The sequence below is a fragment of the Thrips palmi genome, unplaced genomic scaffold (genome assembly GCF_012932325.1).
Source record: "Thrips palmi isolate BJ-2018 unplaced genomic scaffold, TpBJ-2018v1 HiC_scaffold_12, whole genome shotgun sequence".
Classification (NCBI taxonomy): domain Eukaryota; kingdom Metazoa; phylum Arthropoda; class Insecta; order Thysanoptera; family Thripidae; genus Thrips; species Thrips palmi.
The window spans coordinates 10,029,656-10,057,604 of NW_023144623.1; the positions used below are offsets into that span (position 1 = coordinate 10,029,656).

Sequence of the window (27,949 nt, forward strand, 5' to 3'; positions counted from 1 at the left end):
CCACGCGCCGCCTCGGGGGCCTCGGGGGCACGCCCCCCTCTCCTCCCTCTCCCCCCTCTCCCCGCACCATGGCAAAGCGCGTGGCCGGGCCGTGGCGAGCCGCGCAGGCCCAGCACCAGACTGCAAACACATGAGCGACAGGGAGGGGGGCCCGCTGCCGCCGCTGCCCGTTATCGATTTTCCAACATGGCGGCCGAATGAAACCATATGGACGGCAGCGTCGTGCCCCAGCCCAGCCAGCCCAGCCAGCCCAGCGTGGGGCACGGCTGCCTGAGACCGCGCCGCCCCCGCGCCCGCGACGCACCGCGCACCGCGGCGAGCACCGCGCGCTCCGCTAGGCCCTCGCGGCCCCAACCGCGTCCCGAGCGTCCGCGTCGACCGCCCGTCAGGGCCCACCCCGCACCATGTCGGCCCCCGGGGCCCACCGGGGTGGCCCCAGGGCTGGCTTGAAGCTCAGGGCCCCCCGGCTGCTGCCCTGGCTGGTCGTCGTGGTCCTCATCGGCTGCGCGGCCAGCCCCGCAGCTGCCGACGCCGAGGTCTTCCCAGGTAGGCAACCCGCCGTGACGCGCAGCGCGCAGCGGCTCCAGCTTCACCTTCGCGGACCGCCAGGCCGCCAGTGGAGGGGACGCGGGGCACGGCGTCCTGGAGGCGCAGGAGGCGTTGCAAGCCCGCCAGAAGGAAGCGCCGCGACCCGCAAACAAGAAAAACAGCGCGCTTTGAGGTTATGGGACCCCCAGACTCGGAATGGCTGCGGGCGCCGCGGCGAGCCGCTGGCTTCTGCAGACGTTGCTTTCGAGGCCCGGTCGTCATCGTCACCCTTGCCAAGGTGCTGGTGCACGGCCGGCAGCCTGCTAGGCCCGGGTGCCCCGCGCTCTGGAAGTAAACAAGGGCCGTCTGGAGGCGCGCACACTGGCAGGCACTGACAGGGACCTTGCGGGGGCGGCGTCGACGCCGAACAGCCCCACGGCGGCCACGGGGAGGCCTCCAGGAACACGGGGGCACCCTCCCGGACCACGGGTACCTCCAGGCCGGCGTTCACGTGCCCCGCACCGCCGCCATATGGTGGCCGCGCTAGCCGCGCTGACCCCGGGGATGGGGGTGGGGGTGGCCGCCGACGTCACCGACGTCACAGTCTCCCCATGCCGCTTGCACGCGCGGGGTGCGTCGTGCAGGCCCCGCAGGCCCCGCAGGCCCTCGTTTTGACAGCGAGGTTCGCGGAAAATTTATTTCTCCCCTCTCTTTCTCTCTGCCTTGGCGTGGAATGGTGCTTCGCTGCGCTAGACCTCCCCCTCTCTCTCTTTCTCTCCCACTCTCCGTCACGACCAATCCGATCGGATCGGCGAGTGGCAAAGAAAAGCAAACGCAAAACCGCTCGTCGCTCCGCGTCCAATTAGCGAGCCGTGGATTAATTCGGCCGCCGCGTCGCCGCGTCCCGAATGCATCGCTCCGTCTCTCTCGCACCCACGGGGCGTCCCGCGCCGTGCCGCGCCGTGCCGTGGGGGTGCGAGAGAGACGGAGCCACTATGCACAGCCAGGGGGACCGAGGCACCGCCGGTAATAAGTTTTCCGGAGTCATTGGCAAACGCCCCCTCGCTCCACCCGAGGCTCCACCTCCCCCTTCCCTTCCCGGACGTCTCACCTCCACGGTCGGACGTGTCAGCGCAGCGGTTTAGCGCGGCCTGGGTCTGGCGCGGCCCCGCCGGGGGAATCGCAGAGTCAGCATTTCGGAGAATAACAGAAGAACGAGAACGAGTCTGTCCGTGTGTCTGTGCGGACTGCGGGTGAATGGGTGTTGGCGTGTGTGTTTGTGTTTGCGGGAGAGAGTCCATTGTGATTGAAATAGCCCCCAACCCCTGCACCCCCCTGCACCCCAACCTGTGCAAAATGAAAAGGCCCCGCAAGGCGCCGTGTGGGTTCGTGATCGATTCCCATCCGACAGGTCTGCAATTTTCATCGCCTTGTCGGAGCGGAATGTCTTTGCAGGTGCGATGGTCGGTGCTGCGCTGCGGCGGAACGGTGTCTTCCATTTTTTCTTCCTCTCCCAGGGCGCTCTTCTCCTCCAAGATTGCTTTGAAGGGGCTCGGGGGCACGCGAGTCCGGCCGGCAGAACGCGTCGCTCCGTCTCCCTCGCACCCCCACGGAACGTACGGAACGTACGGAACGCCGCACGCGTGCGAGAGAGACGGAGCGACACTGCGGACGTTGTTGACTCAGCCGAAGAACGCCAACAACGTCATGATCGTCACGATGCACGGCAAGGCGGCGTTACAGCGTGGTGGTAGCCCGGTGGCAGCGAGCCGACCGATGTGAAGAACTGCCTGCATCTCCGTGAGTGCCGAACGCGCGTTCGACACCGCCTGCCCCCGCGGACGTTCCATGATTGCTCGTCCTTCCGCGTCGCTCCTCTCCTCACCTGCGGCTCGGCGGCGTTGGCGCGTCGAGTTTGACGGTTCGGCAGGGCCAGTGGGGCCGGCCGGGCAGGTTCGGTCGAAAGTCGGAGCAAGTTAGTCTCGGACGGACACAGGCAAGGCGAGGCGAACGACGTGGACGGCGTGGACGACGTGCTCTACGCGGCGTTCATTTATCTCCGGGCCGCTTCCGTCGCGCGGTCTGCGCCGAAGAAGAAGAAGAAGAAGGAGAAGGAGAAGCGATACAGCCGCGGAAGACGGCGCGGACGGCGCGGACGGCGCGCGCCTCGGAGCGGAACGACGGGAGCAAGAAGACGACGAGAACAAGGAGAAGGACAGGATAGCGACTTGCGTCAGAACGAGGCAGAGGCAGACCTTTCCCGCCATATGGTTCCCCGGGAATGCCCGAGCCTTCGCGACTCCCTTCGCGCAACCTTTCCCCGAGTTTGACAGTTTTCTGAAAAGTGTTCGGTCAGGGTTTTTATCGTTGCGCCGTCGCGGAGTGGCGGAGAGCGAAGCTCGAGCCGCACAAGCACAACGTAAGCGCGGTTTGATGCGGTCGTCGAGCTGCGTAACCCCGACCGCCTACAGACAGACGGACGGACAGACAGGCAGACAGACAGATCGTCTCCAGCACCGTAAACGCGTGCCTCCGCAATCAACCGAACGAGGTCCTAATCGAGGGGGACTTGTTGTTCAGCGCGGACTCTTGTTTGTCTTGGTTCCCTGCTTCCCTTTGCGGGTAACGAATCGCGACCCCTCCCCTCCGGACACGCGTGCAGTGGTCGTCGTTTTCCTCTTTCTACCTCCCGGGATGGAATGGAATGGAACCCAGCTTCGGCCTTCGGCCACCTTCGACCACTTTCGAGTCGCCCTGCCTGCCTGCCTGCCTGCCCCCTGGCGCTTAGTGCTTCCACGAGGCGCCCTACCCATGGACTGCCGTTCCCTGGTAGTCGTCTGCTTTCCCCTCTCCCTCTCACAAAAGCCTTTCGAAGCCGACCGCGTTTTTCCTGGTTCCCTCTCACACCCTCATCTCCTCTTCTTATCCCTTTCTTCTCTCCTCGCAGTTGGTCGAAATATTTAGCCGGGCCGCAGTCGCGGGCGTGCAGCCCGCAAGCAGAAGCGCGGACCGAGGCCGAGAGTTGTTTCCGTCGCTCTGTCTCTCTCGCACCTACGCGGGACTACGCGGGACCCGTGGTGCGGAGGCGGCTCGGCGGCCGCGGCCCAGACTTATGGGCTTGGTTCCCTGCTTCCCTTTGCGGGTAACGAATCGCGACCCCTCCGAGTCCTCCCCTCCGGACACGCGTGCAGTGGTCGTCGTTTTCCTCTTTCTACCTCGCGGGATGGAATGGAATGGAACCCAGCTTCGGCCTTCGGCCACCTTCGACCACTTTCGAGTCGCCGTGCCTGCCTGCCTGCCTGCCTGCCCCTGGCGCTTAGTGCTTCCACGAGGCGCCCTCTACCCATGGACTGCCGTTCCCTAGTTGTCGTCTCTTTCTCCCTCTCCCCTCTGACAAAAGCCTTTCGAAGCGCAACCGCGTTTTTCCTGGTTCCCTCTCACCCCCTCATCTCTCTCTTCTTATTCCCTTTCTTCTTCTCCTCGCAGTTGTCGAAATATTTAGCCGGGCCGCAGTCGCGGGCGTGCAGCCCGCAAGCAGAAGCGCGGACCGAGGCCGAGAGTTGTTTCCGTCGCTCTGTCTCTCTCGCACCTACGCGGGACTACGCGGGACGCCCCGTGAGTGCGAGAGAGACAGGCTCGGCGGGCCGCGGCCCCAAAGAGACTAATGGCGTTAAAAACAGAAAAGAGAGTTTCGGGCGGCGGCCGCCAGATGGCGCGCCAGGGATTTGCAGTGCCGCGCCGCGCCGCGCCGGATTACGGCAGGAAAGGGGTCACTGAAAAAGGAGGCGGCTCGAGAGAGAGAAAGAGATGCACGGTGAGAAAACGCGGGAGGGGGAGAGAAAGGTGAACGCGGCCCGCCTGCTTTGCGGAATCTACGACGAACGATGGCCAGTCAGTGGGCACTGTATTTTGGGCGGTTGCTTCCACGAATCTCTCTCACTCTCTGAATGGGGCCAGCTTCCGATTCCAGGAACGGAGGCCCGCGTATCCGGAAATAAAACCGCGCCGTCGCTCTGTCTCTCTCGCACCCGCGGGATGGGCCGGCGCGGAAGGGAGAGACCCACTTTTCAGATCCACTCTGCAGCGCCAGCGCCGCGCCGTCATTCCGTCGCAACCTCTCAATTTTCCTTGTTTCAGAATAAAAGAAGCCGTTCTCTCTGGCCATCTCTCTCGCTCTAGGCATGTCCGATTTCGCGTGCTTTTACCCACTTTTACCGTCCCCGCCAGGAGGGGCTGCTGAGTGGGTGGGGTGGCCAGCGGCAGCCAGCCCCACGTACTTGAAGCGGCTGGTTTATCATCGGCGCGGTCAGCCGGTACATGTGGACGCGCGCACGCACTCACACACACTAACACAAGGCGCGGGACAGGCATCGCCACCGTGCATGTAGGCCCGCGTAGGCCCGCCCGCACCTGTTCGTCAGGGATAAGCACAGGTGTGCCCGGCGGGCATGTGTGAGTGTCACTGCCACGTGTGTGTGTGTGTGTGTGTGTGTGTGTGTGTGTGTGTTATGTGTAGTGTGCACTCACTCCATCTCTCGCGGGTGTGTGATGGTGTGTGAGTGAATGTCACTGACTGTGTGTGTGTGCCTCGTACTCGTCTGCCATTGTAGTTGCCCGACAGCCGCCCTCTTCAACACAGTGAGCTCATTGTTCGGGACTGACTGCGCGCCGCATGTGTTCGTCGTGGTCGCTGTTCTGTCATGAACGGCCATCCGCGTTCGATGAGTTGACGATGGGGCGAGAGCGAGCGACAGAGCGAGAGAGAGAGAGAGAGAGAGAGAAGTTGGCAAAGGGTGTCGTCGGATGCGTGGCTCGCAGCGCGCCGCAGGGGGAGGTCTCCTGGCTTCCCTGCGGTGCCGAGCCAAGGAGTGCGGGGTAAATATTTGTGCACGGGGTCCCGATGGAGCTCGGGGGCCCGCCCAGCCCAGCCCAGCCCAGGGCCGCGCGATGCCAACCTGCGCCACCAAAAGGCAAGGCCGAGGTTGGCGACCCAGCGTAACAGTTTTTCTTCTCGTGGGGCACCACTGTTTCTGGGCCAGGCCGCCGGGCCGGGCACGTCGGAGGGCGCGAGGCGGCGCGAGGCGTGAGTGTACTCTGATCTCATCTGACCTGCCCTTCTTGCATCGGTCGCTCGATAATCCTGACGTAGTTCCCCTCCCCGGCGTGCTCCTCGTGCTCGCCGCGCCGCGTGCGCCAGTGTGCCATCAAGCCACTTGGCGACGTACCTCCTTCGCGGACTCCGTCCTCAATCACAAAGCAAACTCAAACATTTACCGCCGCCAAGAGTGAGGGCAGGCGTTACCGCCCGCCCGGGCCCTTCGGCTGTCGTCGCTCTGTCTCTCTCGCACTCATGGACCGACCCTTGGGGCGTGAGAGGCAGTGGGCCGGCCGAGGCGACGACTGTCTTCTTTTCCGCTGCCGCTCCAGTCTGTCTGTCTGCCTGCCTGTCTGTCTGCCTGTCCCGCTCCCTCCAGGCGTTTCCGCTTCCGTACATTATGTAGCAGGAGTTCGGCTGCCGTGTTGCACGAAGTCCGGGACGGGGCGACTGCCCGGCCACTTCTCCGGGAAGGAGAGCGACTCCCTGTGCCCACCGCCCCCCGCCGCCCCCCGCCTCCACGGTCACCTGTGACCCGTGTGTCCTTCCTATTTCGGGCACCTGGGCGTCGCGCGTCGCGCCCTGGCCGCGCCTGCAGGGCGGCTTCGAACACCGACAGGCCGGCGGGAGGGCAGGGTCGTCCATAAACCAGCAGCGGGCGATAGATCTCCGCCCTTGTCGCTCCTCATGGACTTTGAACGCGCTGCGCGGGTGCGAGAGGGACGGACAGCGTGACGTAATGCGCGGACCACCCCTTCTGTCACGCGCCTCTCTCGCCGTGGCGTTACGTCCTTTGTGGACGGTCCCTGACGGTCCCTGCTGCCGCCCGCTGGTCTCACCATGGTCTCACCTTCACCCTTTCCGGCCACCCGGCCGACTAAGTGCCACACCTCGGGGAGGAGGGGGCGGCGCTGTCCGCTCATTGTCCATTACTCGTCCTTTGGCGCCCCGCTAGCTTGCCCCGCCGGCCCCACCAGCCCCGCCAGCCGGCCCCGCTTGGCTTGGCGTTAGTGGCGGCAGTGGCCCCGAACTGGAGCGGTGCTGGAGCGGCGCTCGAGAATGGACTGGAAGGCGAGGCGATCGGGAGGCGAAGCGCGGCCGAAAAGGGGCGAGAACCAAGACAACGAATAACGAATAGCGAGTGGCGCCCAGGCCGCCCCTCTTTCCCCCACCCCGCCCCGCCCGCGCCCCGCGCACGGGCACGCCACTTTTAAAAAGGTTTTCGTGTTGACACTGCCGTTTGAATTGAAGGGGCAAGGCGGCAAGGCTGCCGAGCAGGGGGCGGGTGCGACGGCTGCGTAATTCCGCGCAAGCCCGACGACTGTGTCGCAGGTGTGGCGGGCTGGGGGTGGGTTGGGGGCGCGGCGGGGCAGTGTCAAGCCCCCCTCCCTCCTCCTGGACTGCCCGTCGGCGCCGTCGGCGTGCACGCTCTCTACAGGTGGATGCTAAAGTCAGCCTTGGAGGTAAATAAATTCAGGCGCCCGGGAAGGCCTGGGAAGGCCTGCACCACGCGCTGCGCCGCTGCGCCGCCGAGCGCCGCGTCGTCGCCCTGAGCCCCTTCCTTCCCTAGTCCCTCGTCCCCAGTCCCTCGTCCCCAGTCCCTCGTCCCCAGTCCCTCGTCCCCGCTGGATGAGGATAAGTTGGGGGTGTTTGTCGAGCACGGCGCATGCCTCCGAAATGGAAAGACAAATAGACGGTGGAAACTCGAAAGTGAGGGAAAATGGAAAGCAGAGAGGTTCTTTTTTTTCTTTTTTGGTTTCTCTGGGCGCGCCACCTGTTTACATACATGCGGCGGCGTCGCGGTGTCTCTGCGGGCGGCTCTCGGCGGAGCTCTTTGCCCGAACATGCCTGCACCGCGCCGCGCCGCGTCGCCGCAAACACGCTTGCCCTCCTTGCGCAAGTCCTCGAGCGAGTCCCCGCCGCACTAATCCCGCTAATGCATGCCGGAACATCTTACTTTGGGATTCATACCGCGCCGCCCCGCACTCGGCCACGCCCTTGACTTGGCTCCGCGGCGCGCTTGACGCCCCCGTAGGGCGTAGGGCCGAAGGTCGCGGGCAAGGGCTAGGCTAGACGGCTCGCCACGGCACGGCCGGGCACGGCCGGGGGGACTTGGATAAGACTGGCGCGGGGGGCAGAGCGCGCGGCGCGTGGAGGTCTAGGTTTAGCTCCGGGCCGACGACGCGGTCCGTCCGGGCATCTCCGCTTTACTGCCCGCCGACCCAGCTCCAGCCCCTGCAGACTGATTCCGAGAGTCGTTTCCGTCGCTCTGTCTCTCTCTTCTATACGGCACGTCCCGTGAGTGCGAGAGAGGCAGAGCGACGAAAACGACTCTCGGAGTCTGTCTGCAGCGGCACTCGGCACCCGTTTCCTTGACGCTACTGTACCTTCGCACCTGCGAACGCAGCGAACGCAGCCATGGCCAGAAAGCTTTCGCCAAAGCCGAGGCGCGGTAAAGTGGCAAGCCTGGCGCGCCCTGCCGAGGCGAGGCGAGGTGAGGTCGCCGAAATGTGATTTGGCCCCTAATTAGATCCCATCCCATCACAGTGGCGTGGAGGGCGTGGCGGAGGCGGCGGAGACCGCACTCATGCCGCCCAAAGGCACCCTGTCCAGCGGGCCGTCTCTCTCTCTCTCTCTCTCTCTCTCTCTCTCTCTCTCTCTCTCTCTCTCTCTCTCTCTCTCTCTCTCTCTCCCACCACACTCGTGGGGCGTCCGCCGGGGCGCGCGACAGAGACAGAGCGACGAGAGCACTGTTCGGCACGGCACTGTCCTTGGTGTCCTTGGCCGCGAACGTGCACGCCTCGGCACTGCATCCGTGCTGACCCAGCCAGCAGCCCGATTCCGAGAGTCGTTCTCGTCGCGCTGTCTCTCTCGCACTCATGGGTCGTTCTTATGGGTGCAAGGGAGACGGAGTGACGAGGACGCCTCGCGGAATGAGTCTGCAGCCAGCCAGCGTGGCGGCGTACTCGGCGTGCTCGGCGTGCTGCACCAGGCCAGCTCTTTGGCGGCTCCTTGACGGCGTCCTCAAGGCCCCGGCGGCCCAGAGGAGGGCCTCCAGGCCTCCAGGCAAGGAGTCCCGCCAAATTAGTCGGAGACGTTCCTCCGCGCCGGCCGCGCGCGGACACTGCAAAAAAAAAAAAACAACATTTGGAGCATCTTTTGCGGAAAGTCGGAAATGTCCTCTCTTCCCTTTCTCTCACGTGTCTTGTCTCACGCCTCGGCGCCGCGGCGCGACGGGCGGGCACCAGCTGCAGTGCCACTTAACGGGACAGCGCCACCCGTTCGGCCGTTCCCATCGGCGGACCACGACACTACACTGTGCGCTACTGCACTGCCTGCGCGGCAGGCTGGCTTCGAAGCGTGCGAGAGAGACAGAGCGACGAAGCCCAGCTTCAGAGTCGGCCTGCAGAGCGCCCGCAATGGGTGGCGTAGGCAACTCGCTGCGCGGCCGTGCGCGGCGGGATGGCCTACCTCGCAGATGGCGGGCGTTTTTTAGGGGAGGGGGATGAGAGAGCCAGCCAGCCAGCCAGCCCTCGTCCCTTGGCGCGCCTTGGCGGTTCTCGCCGCTATGTTTTGCAATTTAAGCTCACCGACGTCATCCCTGACCCGGCTCGGCCTCCTTCTGGGGCCGCGGGCCGGACGGGGGGTGGGGGTGGGGCGTGGACGGCCTGGAAGCATGAGGAATGGGGGGGGGGATGGGACGCAGCCTGCACGGCGCCGCCGCGCCACCGGCAGCCCTAGCAGCTTCTAGGAGGGGAGGATCCGCCTCTGTATGCTTTTAGAAAATTGTACCCGCGTTTTAGTCCCAGCGACGGGACTGTTATTTTACCGCGAGCACTCGTGACGAGCGTAGCCTTCACGTCAGCCAGGTCCGTGGTTCGACGCCGTCCCGAGCGCCTTTCTGCGTCGCAAGCCTTTCGTCCTTTTGGTCATTTTACGCTCTGCTCGTTGTGGACGCACTTCGGGCTGTAAACGACGCCAACGATTTCGCTGACGGAAACCTGAGAAGCGCCCGGTTCCAGCGGCCGCACTCGGCCCGGCCCCGCCTTGCCGGAGCGGCCCCAGCCGGGGCCCCAGCGCCCCAGCTTCCGGTGGATCTGCTCCACGGAAACGGATCGGTTTCAAATCGTTCCAGGGCGGTTCCAGGTGGGTGGGGCGTGGGGCGGGCCTGCCAGCTGTAACTGTCACGGACAGCCCACCTGTCAGACGCGGCCTCGGCCCTCGGCGGGGCCAGGCGGGGCCAGACGGGGCCCCGGCCGTCGCGAACGCCCCGTAGCCCCGTCCCGGACGTGTCTCCCCGGGGGGCTGTGCCTTGTGCGGGCCCGTGCCTCTGGGGCGCTGTCGCCGGGCCTCTGGGCGCCTCTGGGCGTTGGGGGCAGGTTCCTGCACGGTAAAAACGGTGCCTGGTTTTCCCAGGAGCCCTATGGCGAAGACATAGGCGATTTCCAGGGGGTTCCTGGGAAAACCAGGAACCGTTTTTACCGTGTGGAGCGCCACGTCGCCACGCTCCAGGGACGGTGACAAGGATGCTCCTTTTATTTTTCTGTATTTTGTCTTTTATTTCTAGCGTCTCTCTCTCTCTGCTGCCGCGGCTGCCGCGGCTGCCGCGGCTGCCGCTCCGCGCGCCACTTTGGCGCTTTCCCCGCCTTCTCGGAGTCCCGAGTCGCGGAGACGAGCTTTTTATTTGGAAGGCGGTGAGGTGGTTGAAGGGTGGCAATAAACAGGGCTGAGCGCGCGGCAAGGCGGCCTCGAGTTATCGCCCTTTCCTTGTCCCTCGCCCTCTCCCTCTCCCTCGCCCTCTCCCTCGCCCTCTCCCTCGCCCTCTCCCTCGCCCTCTCCCTCGCCCTCTCCCTCACCCTCTCCCTCGCCCTCTCCCTCGCCCTCTCCCTCGCCCTCTCCCTCACTCGCGTCCTCGCCCCGCGCCCTGGAAAGAATCTAGGGAGGAGGGGTCGCTTTGAGGAAAGAATGCTCGCTCAGGCAGCTTAGACCTCAGCAGGGCAGTGGTTTGTGGGTCCACTGCCAAGGCCACGTCGTGGCCTGTCATGACAAAAACAAAACAAAAAAAAGCATTTCCCGCACTGTGATAAGGCGGTCACCGCGTGACAGATTTCAGGTCTCTTTTTCTCTTTTCAGAATAAACTCAACCGTATTTTGCTTTTTAAAGTAGGCAGAGAGCCGTGACAGAGCACTCACTTTGGAATGTGTGACGTGGACGCGGACACGCGGATGCCGCTGGAGAAAATGGAGGCTGTCTGCGGGGATGCCTGGTGCTGGAGTTTCGGGTGGAGTGGCTGTGCAGTCGGAAAGGCTCCGCCGACACGGCTAGCAAGGCCAGCAAGGCTGGCACGGCTGGATCTCGCCTTGGCGTTCCCGCTGCTAACAGGGGTGAATTAAGAGCTCATTAAGCCCGCGCGACACGGAGCGTAATCGGGGCGAGCCATCACCGCCCCGCCCCGCCCCGCCCGGAGCGCGCTAATCCTGGGGATGAATCCTACTCTCGGATCCGGCTCTCGGGGGCTGCATAGTTTGAGGCGATCAGAATGGTGAGAATGCCCGGGCCCGGGCCGGGGCCACCAGGGGCCCGGGGGGCGTCTAGGCGTCTCGAGGCCCCCTCGGGGGTTCCCGGCCGAGAAAGGGGGCGAGGCTATGAGGCTAATTCGAGACTGGCACGACCAACAAGGCCGTGCCTGGCCATGCCCGGAGCAGACGACAAAATCTCGCGCCTTGTCCAACCCCTGTCAGAGCGAAAAAAAAATGAATGAATTAAAAATTAATGAACGTCGGGATTGGAACCCAGTGCCTGTCCTGTCCGCTGCGCCGACGTGTGCAGACCAGCGTGGCGTGCGCGCCGAGCGCCGAGCACGCATTTTTGATTCGCAGGCTGTAATTATTCAGTCGGAAACCGTGACCAGCGGTCTTGCTAAAAATAGCCGGGGGAATTTCAGCCCACTGCGAGCCGAGCCGAGCCGAGCCGAGCCGAGCAGCACGCGATGCGACCGAAGCGGACCGAAGCAGAGGGCCCGGCGCCGGGACAAGGCAGACAAGGGCTCCAAGTCAAGTGGGAACGAAGCGGAGGCCAGCCAACCGGATGGACGGGGCGAGCACGGTCGGACGGCACGCCCGGATACGGCACGGCCGGGAACACATCATTTTCCCCGGGGCCACTATTTGGAGTGCGCGACTGGCCCTTTGCACACACACACACACACACACACACACTGGTCCACGTTAAAGGTCATGCGTGACTACCCGTCCACTTCCCCCTTCGGAAGGTTTACCGAATCAATGACGCAAACGGAAGAGGGGGGGGGGGTAGGAGGGGGTTGTGTATCGCAGCAGGGAATTCCCTGGCACGCCTGGGCACGCAACGGGGATTTCCAGCGAGACGTTAGGCTAAAGATAGTCCTCGCCAACAGGTGGTTAAGCAACAAGCCCAGTCAGAGCCAGGCCCAGGCCTGCCAGGCAGCCCCCAGGCAGCCCCAGGCAGCCCCCAGGCAGCCCCCAGGCAGCTTAACGAACTTCCGCACCGCGGGGGCGGTGATCCACTGCCGAACTCGCTAGTTCACCGCAAAAGAAAAACAACAACACGATATTTGTCTTCTGGAATTTGTCTTTCTGACCAAGCTGGAAAGAAGGTCGCCGATTCGCTGGCTCAGTCAGTGAGACTCAATAAGAGCGTTGCTCGAAGGACGAGGAAAGGGGACACTTTGTGCGTGGAGACGAAGACGCCCGCGGTGCTCTTACGTATAGCATCTCGTCTCTTCAGGCTTTGTTTCCCCTGCTCTTGACCTATTGAGGAATGCGCGTGCCCTCGGAGCGTGTCCTCGGAATGTGTCCTCGGCGTGCCCTCCACTGTGGGATTGGCCGGCCGTTTTGCGGACCGCGCGACGCGCCGTGCGGTGCGGCGAGGGATGTGGTTTGGCGCATGGTCCTCCCCCTCCCCCTCTCCCCCTCGCCGCCAGAGCCTGCTTTGAGCCCAGCGGAGCCATCCCGCATCGCGGTCGGCCCCGGGCTGCCGAGTGATTCAGAAGATCGCTTTGTCGCTCTGTCTCTCTCGCACCCTTACGGAGTGCCCCATGAGTGCGAGAGAGACAGAGCGACGAAACGACTCTTCGGAATCGCTCAGCTGGGCCGGGCTGGGCCGGGCTAGGTCGGTTGGCTCCTTAAAGCCCCAAACGCAATACGACTGCGGCAGCGCGCCGCCGCGCCGCCGTGTGTTGCCGGGGTCCTGTTTGTGTTCCCTGTTGTTGTTGCTAACTACCAGGTGGGTACGCAGAGGCCGCACCGTCCCTCGCGTAGCCGGGCGCAGCCGGGCGCAGCCGAACTCGGCTAAGTCGCCCGGGGCTGCCCGTGGAGAGGAAAAGACGGGGGGAGGGAGTTGCGAGAGTGGAGGGGAGGGGGAGGGGGAGGCCTGCGGTGGCGTGGGTGGAGGCCGAGCCGGGCCGGGCCGGGCCGAGCGCAACAAGGGTGTAATTAAGGCCTCTTATCATATAAATGAAGATCTCGAGATGGGTTGTCCGAGCGGCGCGGCGAGCGAGGCGCCGGGGCGAGCAGCGGGGGGTTCACGGCGTTCTCCGCGTTCACCGCGTTCGCGTCGTGCACGTAGGCGGGGAGGAGCGAGTCTGCGGATTACGCAACGCGGAACGCGGAAAACGGGAAATAAGGACAGTGTAGGGTGTGGCGATGGCGTAACGGTGTCACACGCCAGACGAAGCGAGTTTCAACTGACTTTCGACGGTTTTTTTTTGTTTGTTTTTTTGACGTTTTCTGGTCGCTTACTTTCCATTTTCTTGGGACAAAGTGTGGTGGGTGCTGCAGCGATCTCTCTCACCCGCAGTGGACACACACACTCTTACACACTCTATTCACCCACGGCGAGCCCGCCTGGCACGTGTGCTTAGACGCAGCCGCGCCCCTGCTACGTGAAGGTCAATGTATTCTGACATATTTATTTTGTTCTGTTTGCAGAGTACCCCCGGCCGGCCAGAGAGGAGCCCCCCGCCAAGTGGCCCCAACCAGGTGAGGATACAGTGTACACACGGACGGAGCACGGCCATCGCGGGCCTCGCGGGCCCCGGTGATGAACGAACCCGCCGACGTGAAAACGCTTCCAAACCCTCGGGTCTAGTTTTAACAAGGGACGAGGATCTAGGAAACGTCGGAAACGAAACCTTTTGGGACGACGGCCCGCACGCACGCCACGCTCGCCGCGCTGTCTCTCATCGGACGACAAGAGCAACAGGAACAACAATAACCAAGGCCGTGGAGGAGAAACGGACACCACCTGGGGATTGGTTCGTGTTTGTGCTGCCTTGGCGCAGCTGCCCACGTAGGGTCCCACTAGGTCCCATTCTGCCCCGCGACCGGACGCAGCGCTGTAGCCAATCGGGACGATCCATGGCCTTCCCGCCTCGCTCCACCAAACGTCCATGACGAAGTACGAAACAGAAATTGGGGCGGCGCGCTGCCGCGCATGGCGCATCGCGCTGGCCGACAAAGTTAGGCGCAGCGGACTGTAGCCTGATGGATCGGGGCGGGATAGGCCTCACCACGTGGTCCGCCCGGCCCGGCCTCGGACCCGGCTGAACCGCCTCCACTCGTCAGTCTGTCCGTCTGTCTGTCTGCCTGCCCGTCTGTTCGCCCGCGCGTCAACCCTGCTCGTCAAACAGTCTGGGTATTTCCATACATCTCCCTCTGGGCCTGGGCGGCCCGGGCACACTATACCAGGCTGCCCGCTCCGCTCCCCGCGAGGTGCGGCGGTAGGGGATCCGCCTCCATCTCGACCAGCTTGTCGGCGCCGCGGTGTTGGCCGCCTTTCCGGGAGGTTGTGCGTGGTGGCGGAGTGATCCCCCCTATGAAACCGGGAGCTGAAAATCCGCTGAAAATGTAGACGGACGCGTTTTCCGGTGGCGTGCCAGCACCGCCAGCACCGGCCGCCGTGCCGCGTTGAGCCCCTCAAAGGCAGCGCCCACACCAACTGTCTGTCTCTCTCGCGCTCGTGGGGCGTGCCGTGGGGCCGTGGGGGTGCGAGCGAGACGGAGCGACGGAGAGGCGCTCTGCAGGCAGCGGGGGCCACGAGACAGGCCTGGCCCGGCTCGAGCCGATAGCCTTCTGGGCGGGAATTGAGTTTCGCACATCGCCGCTGGAAGCTGGAGAAAAGCGGGGCGGAACCATCAGAGGCAGGCTGGCTGGAGAGAAACGGAGCCGAAATTAAAACCCAATATGCGCTGTGTTCCTCAATGGCCGAGAGCGTAAGAGCGTCGATCTCAGACCCTGGGGTCCGGCGTTCGAGTCCCGATGTCCCTCCCTTTTTTTTCCCGCGCTTTTGGGCGTGGCGGCGTGGCCCGCGTGACGGCTCGGATAAGCAAGACAAATAGACCGCGGAGCGAGGGCGAGAGAGACGGCGATAGGCAGGCCGGGCCGGGCCGGCCGGCGCTGTCGACTCGGGACCGGCGCGGAATTTAAAAACAGGAGCCTCTGTCTGTCTATCGCGTGCGTCGGACTGCAGACTCCGAGTGGGGCCCTCGTCGCTCCGTCTCTCTCGCACTCACGGGGGCCTTCCGCTCCGCGAGGAGGGTGCGAGCGAGACAGAACGACGGGGCATTGTTGGGAATGAGCCTGGCGGCCGCTGGTGGAGCGTGAATGCAGATGCCGGCCATGAGGCGCAGAGAAAAGAAAGAAAGGGAAGAGGCGGGACAATTAAAGAAGAAGAAAAGGCGGGGGAAAGTTTAGTGAAGGTGATGCGGTCGTGGTGTCGGACAGGGCGCCTTTTCCAGCGTGGCGGGGCAAAGGGAGGGGGGACTACCCACTCTGTCCGCCGGTCCGGCCAAGCCAGACTGGACCGAGAGCCACTCCCACTCCATCGTCAAACTTTTAAATTGTCTCGTCCTCTCTTGTCCGGCAGCAGGACACAGGCAGGCGTGGCCCCAGCGACCCCCCTCCCCTTCTCTCTCCCTCTCTCGCCCTGCCACAGAGGACACCCTTCGGCAGCACGGTGTGGCCTGGAATGACCGCATCGGACCACGAGACCTGATTTTGAGGGGTTTGATGTCCCCGCCCTGCCTGGCTGCCTGGCTGCCTGCCTGCCAGCCCTGCCAGCCCCGTCTCGGCGTGCTCTGTATTCCGGGGGAGCAGGGCGCGTAACAGCGCAGTAATTCAATTTAACGCCCGGTCCGTGGGCTTGATGGAAATTTCAGCAGAAGCCATAGTAACTCGAAGGCAAGGGTAGGGTTGGGTGCCGTGCCATGGTTGTGCTGTGGGCCGCGGGCCTGCCTGCAGCATCCCTCTCATCTCTCTCCGCCTCTCTCCCTCCTTCCTCCCGTGCGCGTCTTGGTTTGGCCTGTCAGCCCCGCTTATTGCCTCTCTCGCACCTCTGTGAACAGAATCCATCAGCCAAGGTGTACCACCACCACCACCAAACAACAACAACAACAACAACGCCACTTCTCTCGGCGCCAACAGCCGCGTTCCCTTTCCCACGCCGCGAGGGTCTCGACGGAGGTCGAGCGAACGAAGTCGAGGACGCAGTCGAGGGGAATGGAGCGGTGATCGCCGGCCATACCTCAGCAGGGTGCCGGCTGGGGAAACTTGTCCCCCGAGAGCGCCGAGACGAGTCCAACTCGGCAATCACAGCCAGCCAGGCCCCACGCGGGGCCCGCCGGAGCAGTTGTCATTTCGTTCGATCTACTGCTGTATCCCCCGCCCCGCCCCGCCCCCTCTCTTGCCCTCCAGGGCTCTGCCTGGCTCCGGCGAGGACGTGACGTGAGAGTTCTTACCTGACTCCACACGCCGCCCCGGCCCCGCCCCGGCCCCGGCCCCGCCCCGCCGAGTTAAGGCCAAGTGAAAAAGAAGTGGAAGAGTAAAACAAGTGGAGCGGGGCGGAGCGCGGGGTCTTTGTGCGTCTGAAAGTCTGAGAGTCTGATGGTCTGAAAGGGATGCTTACGGTGCGTACCGCGCTTTCCGCGCTTCCCGCGCTTTCTGCGCTTCCCGCGCTTTCTGCGCTTCCCGCGCTTGTGTCCGCCTGAGCCAGTCTGCCTGTCTCGGCACCGCCCACCTCGATATTGTTTCCAATTTATAAACCTCACTTTATCGGCGCGGACACAACGAAACTTTGGCGCCGCCGAGTTACTCCTCGCGCAAGGCCGCCAACTTTCGAGGGCCGAAAAAGTGACTGTGTTTCGTTGTTGTTGTTGGCGCTCGCGCGCGCAGGGGTTGGTCCGGCAGAAAAACAGTGGCTGCTATCTTTGCCGAGGTACTTGGTGGCCATTCAGAGATACAAATTATGGAGATGAGCGCGCCTGCTGCAGCGGCTGGAGTGCTGGAGGCTTGGCTTTGCCATGGCCGCGCGCCCGCTCCAGGCTCCACTACTTCGCTCCGCTGCTCCGCTGCTCCACTGGCGAGGCGACCTGCCGAGCGCGGAGCTGTGTCATTGTTCTCCCGGCACAATGCGAGCATAGCTCCGCGTAGCTCCGCGTAGCTCCGCGTGGCTCGCGCGCACTTCCAAGTGGCTTTCTGGTCGGCTGGTATCGCGACGGGAGGGCGGAGGGCGAACGCCGGGGCGGACACAAAAGAGAACAAATCGCAGCACAAGTCCGCGGGAGTCTCCGTCTCCGCTCCGCACGCTCCTCTCGTCGGCCGAGCGCAAGAAGCACGGTGGCGGCGAGCGCGCGGTGAGATTGCCGTGGAAAATAATCCCCCACCGCCCCGCGACCGCCCCGCGGCGGCGAACAAAGAAAAAGTGAAGGAAAAAAATCCGTTTTGTTTGGCGGGGGCAATGAATTTAATTTGTCGACCCCATGCGAGGCGCGGCAGCGCGGCTCGAAATAGAAAGGCGACGGCGGCGGCCACACAGCAAGCGGCAAGGCGCGGCGAGGCGCGGCGAGGCGCGGCAAGGCGCCTGCCTTGAGCCCTTCGCGGGGTCTCTCGGGGCCGAGCCGCCGGGCCGGGCCGCCGAGCCGGGGAGGGGAGGGGGTGCCGGGGGCCGCGCGGCCCCAGCGACATTATATGAGAGCCGCTTGACGTCACGGGCTGGCGCGGGGCTGGCTGGCTGGCTGAGTGGGGGGTCTCTCTCTCGCACTCACGGGGCGCGCCGGGTGGGCGCGAGAGAGACTGATGGGGGACGCCTGCAATGTTTCATGGCAGGTCGGTGTGCCTCCGGCGAGGCCTCCGGCGCGCGTGTCCGCGTGCGGCCCCGTTCCACGCTGTCTCTCTTTCTCTCTCGCACCCCCGCGGGATGCCGTACGCGTGCGACAGGGAGGGCGCGACCGCGAGAAGCGCTCCAAGTCTGCGTGGCCGCGCCGCGCCTAGATTCGCCGCCGCAGCGGGCCGCGGTACGTGCCGGGCCCTGCGCCTGGGCCTGGGCCTGGGCCTGGGCCTCCGCGGGGAGGGTGGGGGAGGGGTCCTCCAGCCCGGCCTCCACCCCGGCCTACATCCAGGACGTGCTAAGGGCCGCGCCGGCAGGTCCTGCTTGCCCCCGTATCGCGCAAAAGCGGCTTCCTTTGAGGTAAACAAGGCGCGCCAGCGCCCGCAAGTGTAGCGAGTCCTTAATGCGCACATCGGCGTGAGTTTTCGGGGGGAGTGGGGGCGCGAAGCGGCGCGAACGCTGTTCGAGCGGGATGTTTGTTTCATAACAAGCAGGACTAATATGAACGCGTCGTCCTCGCTGCCGCGCCCCGCCACGCCCCGCCGCGCCCCGCCACGCCCCGCGGTGTTCCGGGCGCTTTGCCTCTGTGTGCGATGGCGCTGCGCGTGGCTGCGCGGCGCTGTGTGCGATGGATCCCGTTTGAAGTGCCGGGACGCGGGTTCGACACCGCACCGCTGCGCCGCTGCGTTCCTCTTTGTGTGCGATCATCATTAGGTGACGAGCCGGTCCTGTTTGCCTTTCATCTCATTTTAATTAGCGATACGGGCAGAGCGCGACAAATGGAGTCGCTGCGCAGCGTGTTTTTAATTCACGGTTCATGGTTCGACGAAACCCATTTCATTTTCTGTCCCTCTTTTCGTTCCGACTCCGACTAAGTTGTGGACGCGCTCTTTGGTTGTTGCAGAGCCGCAGGCCGCCGAGTCGGAGGACGCCGTCGTGGAGAGGCTGCTCGGCGGGGCCAAAGGCAGGGACCTCGCCAAGGAGCGCCTCCACATGGCGCAGCTGAAGCAGCAGCAGGAGCAGCAGGAGGCCCTGCAACGCCAGCAGCAGCAGAGGCTGGACCAGAAGCACGCCGAGGAGGCCCTGCTGCAGAGGCAGCGCGAGCAGCACCAGAAGGCCGAGCTGCAGAAGCAGCAACAGAACATGATGCTCCAGCAGCTGAAGCTCAACAGGCCGCAGCCGAAGCAGCAGCCGCCGCCGCCGCAGCCGCCGAAACAGGCCCAGGAGGAGCAGGCAATGGAGCAGCTCTGGCAGGAGACCGTGGATGCTGCACTCGCCATGCAGGCAGAACTGGAAGAACAACAACTACAAATACAACTGAAACAACAACTAGAAAAACAACAACAAGAAAAACAACAACAGCAGAACGCTCTTGCAAACCAGCAACAAAAACCGAAGCAGCAGACCCCCGCCGTGAAACAACAACAGGAGGAGGACCAGACCAAGCTGGAGCTGGACCAGCTGGCCAAAGAGGCGCTGGCCAAGAAGCCTTCCGCCAAGCAGCAGGAGCCTAAGCACGCCCAGCAAGCCCAGCAAGCCCAGCAAGGCGTACCGCAGGACGAGGCCCTGGCCGGCAGGCTCAACGACCTGACGCGCGCCCTGGAGCAGCAGCCCAAGGTGCCCGACCTGGACAAGGCCCTGTACCGCGTGTTCCTGCAGCCCGCCGCCACCGGCACCGAGCAGGAGTGGCAGAACTACCGCTCGCTCGGCCAGCCCGAGGACAGCGTCTTCTCCGAGATCATCCAGGCGGACGTGCTGCGCCAGGAGCGAGAGCGCCAGGAGCGGGAACGCCAGCAGCAGGTGGGTCTTCAAAGGTTAAAACTCCTAGCAAAACAAATAGTTTGAAAAGTTTTGAAAGAATGTTGAGAAGAGTCGCGTCGGAGCGAGCCCCGTTCCGTTCGCCTCACGGCGCACCCCGTGCGGTCTACCCGTCCCCCCGCACCCCTAGGGGACGGCCCACGTCTGACGCCGTCTCTCTCTCTCTGCCCGCAGGACCTTATCCGCAGCGCCAGCCTGCAGGAGATGGAGCGGCACGCCCAGCGGCAGGCGCAGTCGCAGGACCGCCAGACGCAGGAGATGATGCGGCAGCAGCACGACCAGGTGGACGAGGAGACGGCCAGGATGTTCGAGCAGGCCATGGGGCAGGCCATCGGGCAGGCCATGGGGCAGGCCATGGAGCAGCAGGCGCAGCCCGCCTTCACCTACTCCTTCTCGCACCCCAGCCAGAGCTCGGACTTCGCCATCAGCCCGGCCGACAAGGGCTTCTACCAGCCGATGCCGCCTGCCGGTGCGTAAAGCGAAAACGTTTCGAATCGCCGTCGAGGAGGGCTTCTCGCCGCTAGCGCGCCGCAAAAGGGGTCAGAAGACCGGCACTGGCGCGTTTTCAGCTCCAGAGGCGCTCAACAGGACTCGAACCGAGCGTGTGACCCCACCGTTGGATTCCTCGTTCGGAGGCCAATCCATTGGTGGGGTCGCACGTTCGCTTCGAGTCCTATGTAGCGACTCTGGAGCTCAAAACGCGTTTAGAATTTTGGCCGCCTCCATCGGTCTTCTGGCCCACTGTGCGTGCGCCTCGGCACCCTGGCGGGCAGCAGAACGCCTGTGGAACTCGGGGTAGGCAACCCGGGGGCCAGGGAGTCGGGCGGGCTGGCCTATCCTGAGCTCCACAGGCGCTCCGTGCCAGCCGCGGTGCGGTCCGGGCGTCTTGTTCGGCCTTGCTGACCGTGACCGTGCTGTCCTTGCAGGCGAGGACGTGCGCCTGCAGTTCCTGGCGCGCCACGCGTCGCAGTCCTCGCAGTCCTCGCAGTCCTCGCAGCCCCAGGAGGACCAGTACGACGAGAGCGCCGCCGGCCCCGCCGGGCGCATGGTGGACCTGGCCTTGTCCGCGGAGCAGCGGCTGCTGGCCGACCCGGCCGCCCAGGACGACGTGCTCGAGGACGAGGGCATGGACATGGACGCCGAGGACATGGCCATCGCGGAGCAGACGCTGCTGCGCGAGATCCAGGAGCGCGACCGCGTGACGCAGCCCGTGCAGCCGGACCGGCCGCGCCACCAGGCCAAGCACGCCAAGGACGGCAAGCTGGACGACGACCGCGCCACCAACCTGTCCGCCCAGGACTTCCCCGTCGTCAAGAAGCAGCTCACCTTCCCGAAGGACCACTGGTTCTTCGGCATGGACGACGTGGGCAAGCTGGGTGAGTCCGCGGCCTCGGTGTCTAATCTCCACTCCCTCATATTCCAAAAACAACCACTCAATGCTTGAATTTTTTTGCAGCGATCTTCATCGGATGCAGCATTGCCGTCTCGAGCATGATCCTGGGCTTCGTCGTGTGGCAGTACAGGTGAGTGGGAAAGCGGCATTGAGGGCTCAAGTGTTGCAGTAGTGTCGCCGGATCGCCTCCGAGTGGGACCCAAACAAGGGGCAGTTTGTTGTATTCACCAGCGCCATCTACCTGTGGAGCTCGCGCCGGCAGCCGGGGTAGAGCCGCAAGGAGTAGCGCCGCGAGGGGTAGTGCCGCCAGGGGTAGGGACGCCTGGGGTAGCGCCGCGTGGGGTAGTGCCGCCAGGGGTAGTCCCGGCAGGAGTAGTGCCGCGCCGGGTCATGCCGGGGGTAGCTCCGCCCCTGAAAGAGAGGAAGTACCCCCGCTGCGAGGCAGCGTGGATGTGGCCGTGGCGCGAACCGGGCGCAGAGGCGCCGCGGGCCTGGCTTGAAAAGGGGAGGGATAAAGAGAGTCAGCGCAGGACAGATCCTTGGAGCGGATCGGAGCGGATGCAGACCCAAGAATGCAGCCTACAAGTTGATGAAAAACTTTCCGGGCGGTAGCTTCAGCCTTCTGGATTTCGTTTCTGACTCGACGGCTGCAGAGGAACTCTGGCGCGCGAGCACAAAGGGAGCCAGCTCACGCCTCTCTCGGGGGACACTTTTTATTAATCATAATCACCGGAAAAGCTTTTGGAAGGCCGTGGGTGAAGGGTTATCCCCTGCCGTCTTCGGCAGTTCGATCAGTGACGCTCCCGCTCCGGCCCACCCCTCCGGGCCCACCCCGCGGCGCCCCCCCGAACCCCCCCGAACCCGCCCCGAACCCGCCCCGAACCCGCCCCCTCCCCGGCGCGGTTGCCCCCGGTCAAGGCCACACGTGGGCTCGGTGGGCACCTCTCGCGCTCTCTTTGCCTCCGCTTTCATTTATTCCTCCACCTCCCCGTCGTCCTCGTCATCCCCGCCTCTAATTCGCACGTGCTGGCACGCACTTTTCCGGCCGCCGCGACGCGGACGTGGCGGAACGCACACACCAATAATGCCGCCGGTCACTACACTCGCCAAGTCTTTATTTTTGGTTTTGGTTTTGAGCACCCTCTATTGGGGTGCGGGAGCGCCTTGGGGCCTGGGGCTGGAGCGAGGCGCCGCCGCCTCTGCGCACCGATTCCGAGTCTGTTTGTCTCTCTCGCACTCATGGGGCGTTGCTGCGGGTGCGAGAGAGACAGGACGACGAAGATGCCTCTCGGAATCAGCCTACTGGCTTGTCGGGCTGTCGGGCTGGGAGCGGACGAGCCATGTCGTTGCTGTCTGAGTGCCCCGCGCGGCAGCGTGGCCGCGTCCCTGAGAGCGGAGTGGCGGACTAAGAGCCTCCACTGCCTCGCTCCTCTTAATTCCCAGCGGTTGCCACTCTGGCGTCGTCGAGAGCGTCGAAAGCCCGCGGCCAGTAGCAGCGGCGGGGCGGGGCGGGGCGGGGCGGTAGCGCCGACGCCGCAGTTATCGAGCCTCGACTCGATTCCCACATTCCCACTTCCACGCCAGGCCGCGCCCCGTGGGAGAGAGAGAGAGAGAGAGAGAGAGAGAGAGAGAGAGAGAGAGAGCACTGCAGACTGTGCGGAGATTAGGCGACAGGGCGGCCCACCTAGCCAACCAGAGTGATGGCTCATGGCTCCCCCGCGCGGCTGCCAGGGCCGCGCGTGGCGGGCGTGGCTAAGAGCGGCCGATCGTCTCCATCCCCGTCGGCCTATCAGCGCGGCGGAGACTGGCGTGGACAAAGCGCCTCCCGAAAACGTAAAACGGTGGCAGCAAGAAAATGCGTGGCTCGTTTGAAAAACAAAACACAGAGACGGGACGAGGCTGTTTTTTATGTTCGCTTCCAGCGAATAGAGAGAGGCGAAGTTTAACAAGGGGCTTAAAGTTGCCATAGTGTCTGCAGGTGGGCCGTGCCGGCGTGCACAAAGAGAAGCAGAGAACCGGTCCCGCGAAGGAAAAAACAGAGTTGGTCTTGAATTTGTGAGGTAAACAAGGGCGAGCTGCACGGCGGATTCGCCGGGGCAGGCGAGGCCGTCTGGCGCGTGCACGGCGTCGGTCTAACAAGGGCTGGCACTGCCGGCCGTGCTGGCAGGGGAAGGGGAGGGGTGCCAAGCGCAAACAGGGGCCGCCGGACGAGTAGACCATCAACGGACCGACAGGCCGACAGACCGACAGGCCCGGCCACACCGATGGGGCAAGCGAGCCGAGCGCCCCTGCTGGTAACCAACTCAAAGTGGGCGAGGAAAAACCGGCGACGCCTAGGTCATGGTGGCGGCGGGCGTAGCGTCGCAGGTGTTTATCGCCGAGAACCCGCGTTCGCCACCCAGCCACAGCACGCGACGATGCCCCTTTTTTCGGTCGTCTTTTATTTTATCGCACCGAACTACTAGTTGAAAACTCGCGAGAAAGTGCCCCTTTTCTCCTGCACAACAAAGCCCGGTCTTGAAGCGATCGAATTTGTCAGCGGCTCTTGTCGTAAATATAACGGCCCGCCAGGGAAGCGAAGCAAGCGAAGCAAGGGAAGCAAGCGAAGCAAGCGAAGCAAGCGAAGCAAGCGAAGCAAGCGAAGCAAGCGAAGCAAGCGAAGCAAGCGAAGCAAGCGAAGCAAGCGAAGCAAGCGAAGCAAGCGAAGCAAGCGAAGCAAGCGAAGCAAGCGAAGCAAGGGCCCCTCGCTCTACAGCCCCGCGCGGTTCGCGCCCACCGACCTGCGTTCCGCGCAACGCGTTCCCAGGGCTTCGCGCTCCGCTGTGGAGAACAACAACCGTTGTTGCCCCGCGCCCCACGCCGCGCCCCACGCCGCGCCCCACGCCCCCGCGACGCGCCTCGCTCGCGCACGCGGCACGCCCGCGTTGTAACACCAACCGGAATTTATGTCCCCTCCCCCCTTCCCCTCCCGGCCCTGCTTCGCGCCCTCCTACCTTGGCCTGCGGTCGGTCCCGTTCCCTCGGCGCGCGGCCGCGGGCCGTTGTGTCTTTTTGTCTGCTCGTCCCGACTCGTCCCGACTCGTCCCTACCGGCGACAAAGGCGGTGTTTGCGTTCCTGTGTCGCCTTGCTGATTCGCGTCCAGCCCGCGTGGAGGACGGAGCAGGAAGCGGGGCGGGGTATCGTCTCGCAGGGTAATCAGGGGAGTGGAGGGGAGGGGGAGGGGGAGGGGGAGGTGGCCTGACCACCGCCAAGCCCTGGGCTTTCTCATTAATGCAGACCCGGCCGGTCTAATGTGCCGAGCGAGCCTCGTTACCGTCACGTTGCGATGACTGGGGAAGAGAGAGAGAGAGAGAAAGTTCGGTCTTCCTCGACCCGCAGCCTAATACGGACACGTGCTGCCTGCCTCCTCCCGGTCGTGCTCAGAAACTTTCTCTGTCTCTCTCTCTCCGGCGACCCTCGGAAGCTAGTGCTACTGCTTCCGCTTACGGCCGCCCACGCGGCCTTGCCCGCCTTGCCCGCCGTCCTCTCCCTCTCTCTCGCACCCGCCCGGCGCGCCCCGTGAGGCCCCGTGAGAGCGAGAGAGACAGAGGCCCGCTCCCACTCAGGGTCTTCCTCCGCCAGTTCGCCGTTGTCTCGCTCGCGCTGAGCCTTGCCGCGCCTCCTCTGGAAGTACTCAACACTGTGCGCGCGGTGCCGCGGTACCTGATGCCACCGTGCCGTGGTGTATCATGACGGCGGGGCGGACAAAACAACGCGTCTGTCTCTCTCGCACTCGCGGGCCGTGCCGTGAGGGTGCCGTAAGGCCGTGCGGGTGCGAGGGAGACAGAGCGACTGCGGGGCGCCCTGTGCACGTGCCCCTCACGCCCCGCACGCGGTGCCGCCGCTCTCCACACTCTGTGCGCGTCGCGGCAACAGCGTGAAGGCCTTGGTCGCTCTGTCTTCCTCGCACTCACGGCGCCGCACGGCGCGCCCCAGCGCTGCGAGAGAGACACGGCGCTGCTCGGAATCTGACTACGAGGGTCCCGCAGTCCCGCAGTCCCGGCCCGCAGCGTGGACTTGACTCCACTCAAGCCGAGCCCGCCCGCCTGGGCGCCAGCCTGCCCGCCTGTCTTTTTATCTCGACGAGTAATCTCAACCGCAGAGGTCCTTTTTCTCTTTATTTTTTCCCTTTGTTCCAAGGGGGTGGCGTGGGACGGAAGCCGTGAGATGCGCCCCCGGGATCACCTGGGGACGTGAGTGGGGAGTGGGGAGTGGGGGTGGAGAGTGGGGGTGGAGAGTGGGGAGTGGGGGAACACCGCATCGAGCCGCCGGAAAGTGGCGGCAATGCATTCAATTTGCGTGGCTGTTGAGCCTCTGCGCGCTCAGTGTGTGTGCGTGTGTGTGTTTGCGAGTGTGTGTGTGTGGACTTTGGCCCCCCGCCCCTCCAATAAAAAGTCCGGATTCCCCTCCCTCTTTCTGCACGTTCTGAAGAGAGCATTCGTGAGCGCGTCTCCGGTGAGGCTTTGCAGCGGTCTACACGGCAAAGCTTCTTTTTTTTCGCTCTTCGAGGGTGAGGGGGGCTGAGAGGAGCACGCCACCGACTCTTCCCTGCCTGCCCTTCAACCCTCTACCCTACATCGTTACCCCCACCCCACTCCCTCATTCACTGGGTCCCTGTTCCCGGGAGGAAAAGCGTCCTGCGCGTGGAGCCGGGGCGCCGCCGTCGGCCGTCGTGCACGACGACGACGAGACCACGACTACGCTGTCGGTGGCGTGGCCGGCGGTGCTGGCGCTGGCGGTCGTGGCGGTCTTTCTCAGAACAAACCGACAAACCGAGGACAAACCGGCAAGGCCCGGCAAGGCCCGGCAAGGCCCGGCAAGGCCCGGCAAGGCCCGGCAAGGCCCGGCAAGGGCCGGCAAGGCCGCAGTGCTGACTGTGAGCAGGGCAGTTGGCGACGTTTGAGTTTGCCGCCAGCGTCCCGCGGACCCGCCGCCGAACCGCCCACCGCGCGGGCGAATGCTGGCCTGGCCGGCGCGGCTGTCGGCGCCCGTTTTCCTTGGAACTCGCACAAAATTAGCGGTGGGTCGGTCCAGTTGATCTGTTTTTCCGAGAACGGATCCGCCACCACATGCCATCCCCCGCGTTGTGCTCCTTATCCCCTTATCGCGCCCAGGCCCTTCATTTCACCGATAGGGCAGTGTAGGGCACGCCATTTACGGACGGCCCGTGCGGGATGACATGTCACTCGACATGTCGCGTGACATGTCGCATGACACGGCACTTTGTTGCGGTGCGGTCATCTGTCTCCGTTGGCCAACCTGAGCCACCGCCTTGCGTCCGCCTTGAGAAGTGACACGTGACAGGGGGGCACACTGGGCAGGCCGGCCAGGCTGGCCTTGCAGCCTTGCGCGGTCCGGACGGGGGCGCGGCGCACTGCGCTGCGGAATGTGGACCTCGCCCCGAAGGCCCGAAGGCATGCAGTTCCATATTACCCCTCCCCTCCCACCTCTTTTCTCTCTTCTCCTTGTACAGCACATCCGGCGGCAGCTGCCACGGCACTGCCAGGGCTGCCAACAAACAGCCGATGTCCGTTTCCGTCACTGGCGTCTACCGGGAGAGGCTTGGATTATTGAGTCCGGAGAGCTGTGGAGTGGCACAGTGTCCGTCCCGCACCGGAGGCTGAGGGAGGGGGAGGGAGAGAGAGGCTGCCCCCCGCCCCTCCCGCTCAGCCGGGGTGAGAGAAAAGAGATTACTATTTACCCGGTTCAAACTGGCTGGCTCGCGCGTCGCTGGAGTGAAAACAGTGGAAAGGCATTACAGTGGCGCGGTGTCCAATGGGGGAGTCGAGTCGCACCAAAGGGCGAAAGTCCCTGCGCCCTCCGCCGCCAGCGGCCGCCAGGCACACGCCGAGACAATAGCACTATTTGCCGAACCGTGGACCCTGGCTTCCCTGGCTGCCCTGGCCCTGTGGCGAACGAGGAACCCCGCGCGCGGAGTGGAGTCGGCAGTCGGACTGGAGACACAATGCAATCATCAAGCGCTGCCCGAGCCGAGCCGCCCCAGGCCTGCGAGCCGAGTCGACGGCGACCGAGTCCATGGCATTGTCAGCAGCAGCAGCGCGCTGCAGACTGATGCCGAACCTCGCTCTGTCTCTCTCGCGCCCCCGCCGGGCGCGCCACGAGTGCGAGAGAGACAGAGCGGCCCTGTTGCGGCAATCCTGGAATCAAACCGCGCGGCCGGGCAGTCACTCTTGAGCGGATTAATGGCAAACTGAGTTGCAGCAGCGCCTCCCGCTTCCCCGCCAGCCACCACCGCTATACACTGCCAGAATCTCACGCCATCAATCACCCACTTCAAAAGTTCCAAACTTTCAATTTCAAAAAAAGTTTGAAACTTTCATTTTTACAGGACTAAATAGACTTTCCAGTTTTGTTTTTTTACGACTGGAGCCTAGAAAGGACCCCCGACAACGACCGACTCTCCAAACGGCCTGCTCGAGAAGGCCTGCAGACTGACTCCGAGAGTCGTTGTCGTCGCGCTGGCTCTCGCACCGACGCGGGACGCCCCATGAGTGCGAGAGAGAGAGTCTCTGCTGGCCCGAGCGCGGCACGGTTCGCCCCAATCACCCCGAGCCCTCGGCCACCCCCACATTTCGGGAGTCGCCTCGAATTTTCAAGTTGGTATGCAAATGCAGGGTCCTCTGGCCCACTGGCCCCTTGGCCGGGGCCTTCTTGTGCGGGGCCTCTTCGTCCAGGCCGGGGCGCGGCCGGGGCGCGGCGAACACGGAACGGTACTTACTCGCTAGTGGCACGCGTCCCCAAAGAGGGCCTCCCCCCCCCCTTTCCCCAGACCGCGTGCCAAAGTGCAGCATCACTCAGGCATCCACTCGGGGAACGCGAACGGTCTAGCGAATGGGACCCGAGCCATATCGCTACCGTCAGAGGAATGTGCCAATTCCCGACGCAAACGTATGCGTCCCGGTGCGCCAGTGGT

General features: G+C 64.3%; 1 protein-coding gene across 1 annotated transcript in view; it reads left to right on the forward strand.

Annotated features, from left to right (window-relative positions):
• Positions 1 to 389: 389 nt before the first annotated feature.
• LOC117640543 (mediator of RNA polymerase II transcription subunit 15) overlaps positions 390 to 27,949 on the forward strand; it is a 39,017-nt gene continuing 11,457 nt past the window's right edge. The window contains exons 1-6 of the mRNA XM_034377074.1: positions 390 to 546; positions 13,592 to 13,642; positions 18,670 to 19,565; positions 19,758 to 20,052; positions 20,510 to 20,959; positions 21,040 to 21,106. Of these exons, the coding sequence (XP_034232965.1) occupies positions 405 to 546; positions 13,592 to 13,642; positions 18,670 to 19,565; positions 19,758 to 20,052; positions 20,510 to 20,959; positions 21,040 to 21,106 (1,901 nt within the window). The 5' untranslated portion in view covers positions 390 to 404. The remainder of the gene's footprint in view (positions 547 to 13,591; positions 13,643 to 18,669; positions 19,566 to 19,757; positions 20,053 to 20,509; positions 20,960 to 21,039; positions 21,107 to 27,949) is intronic.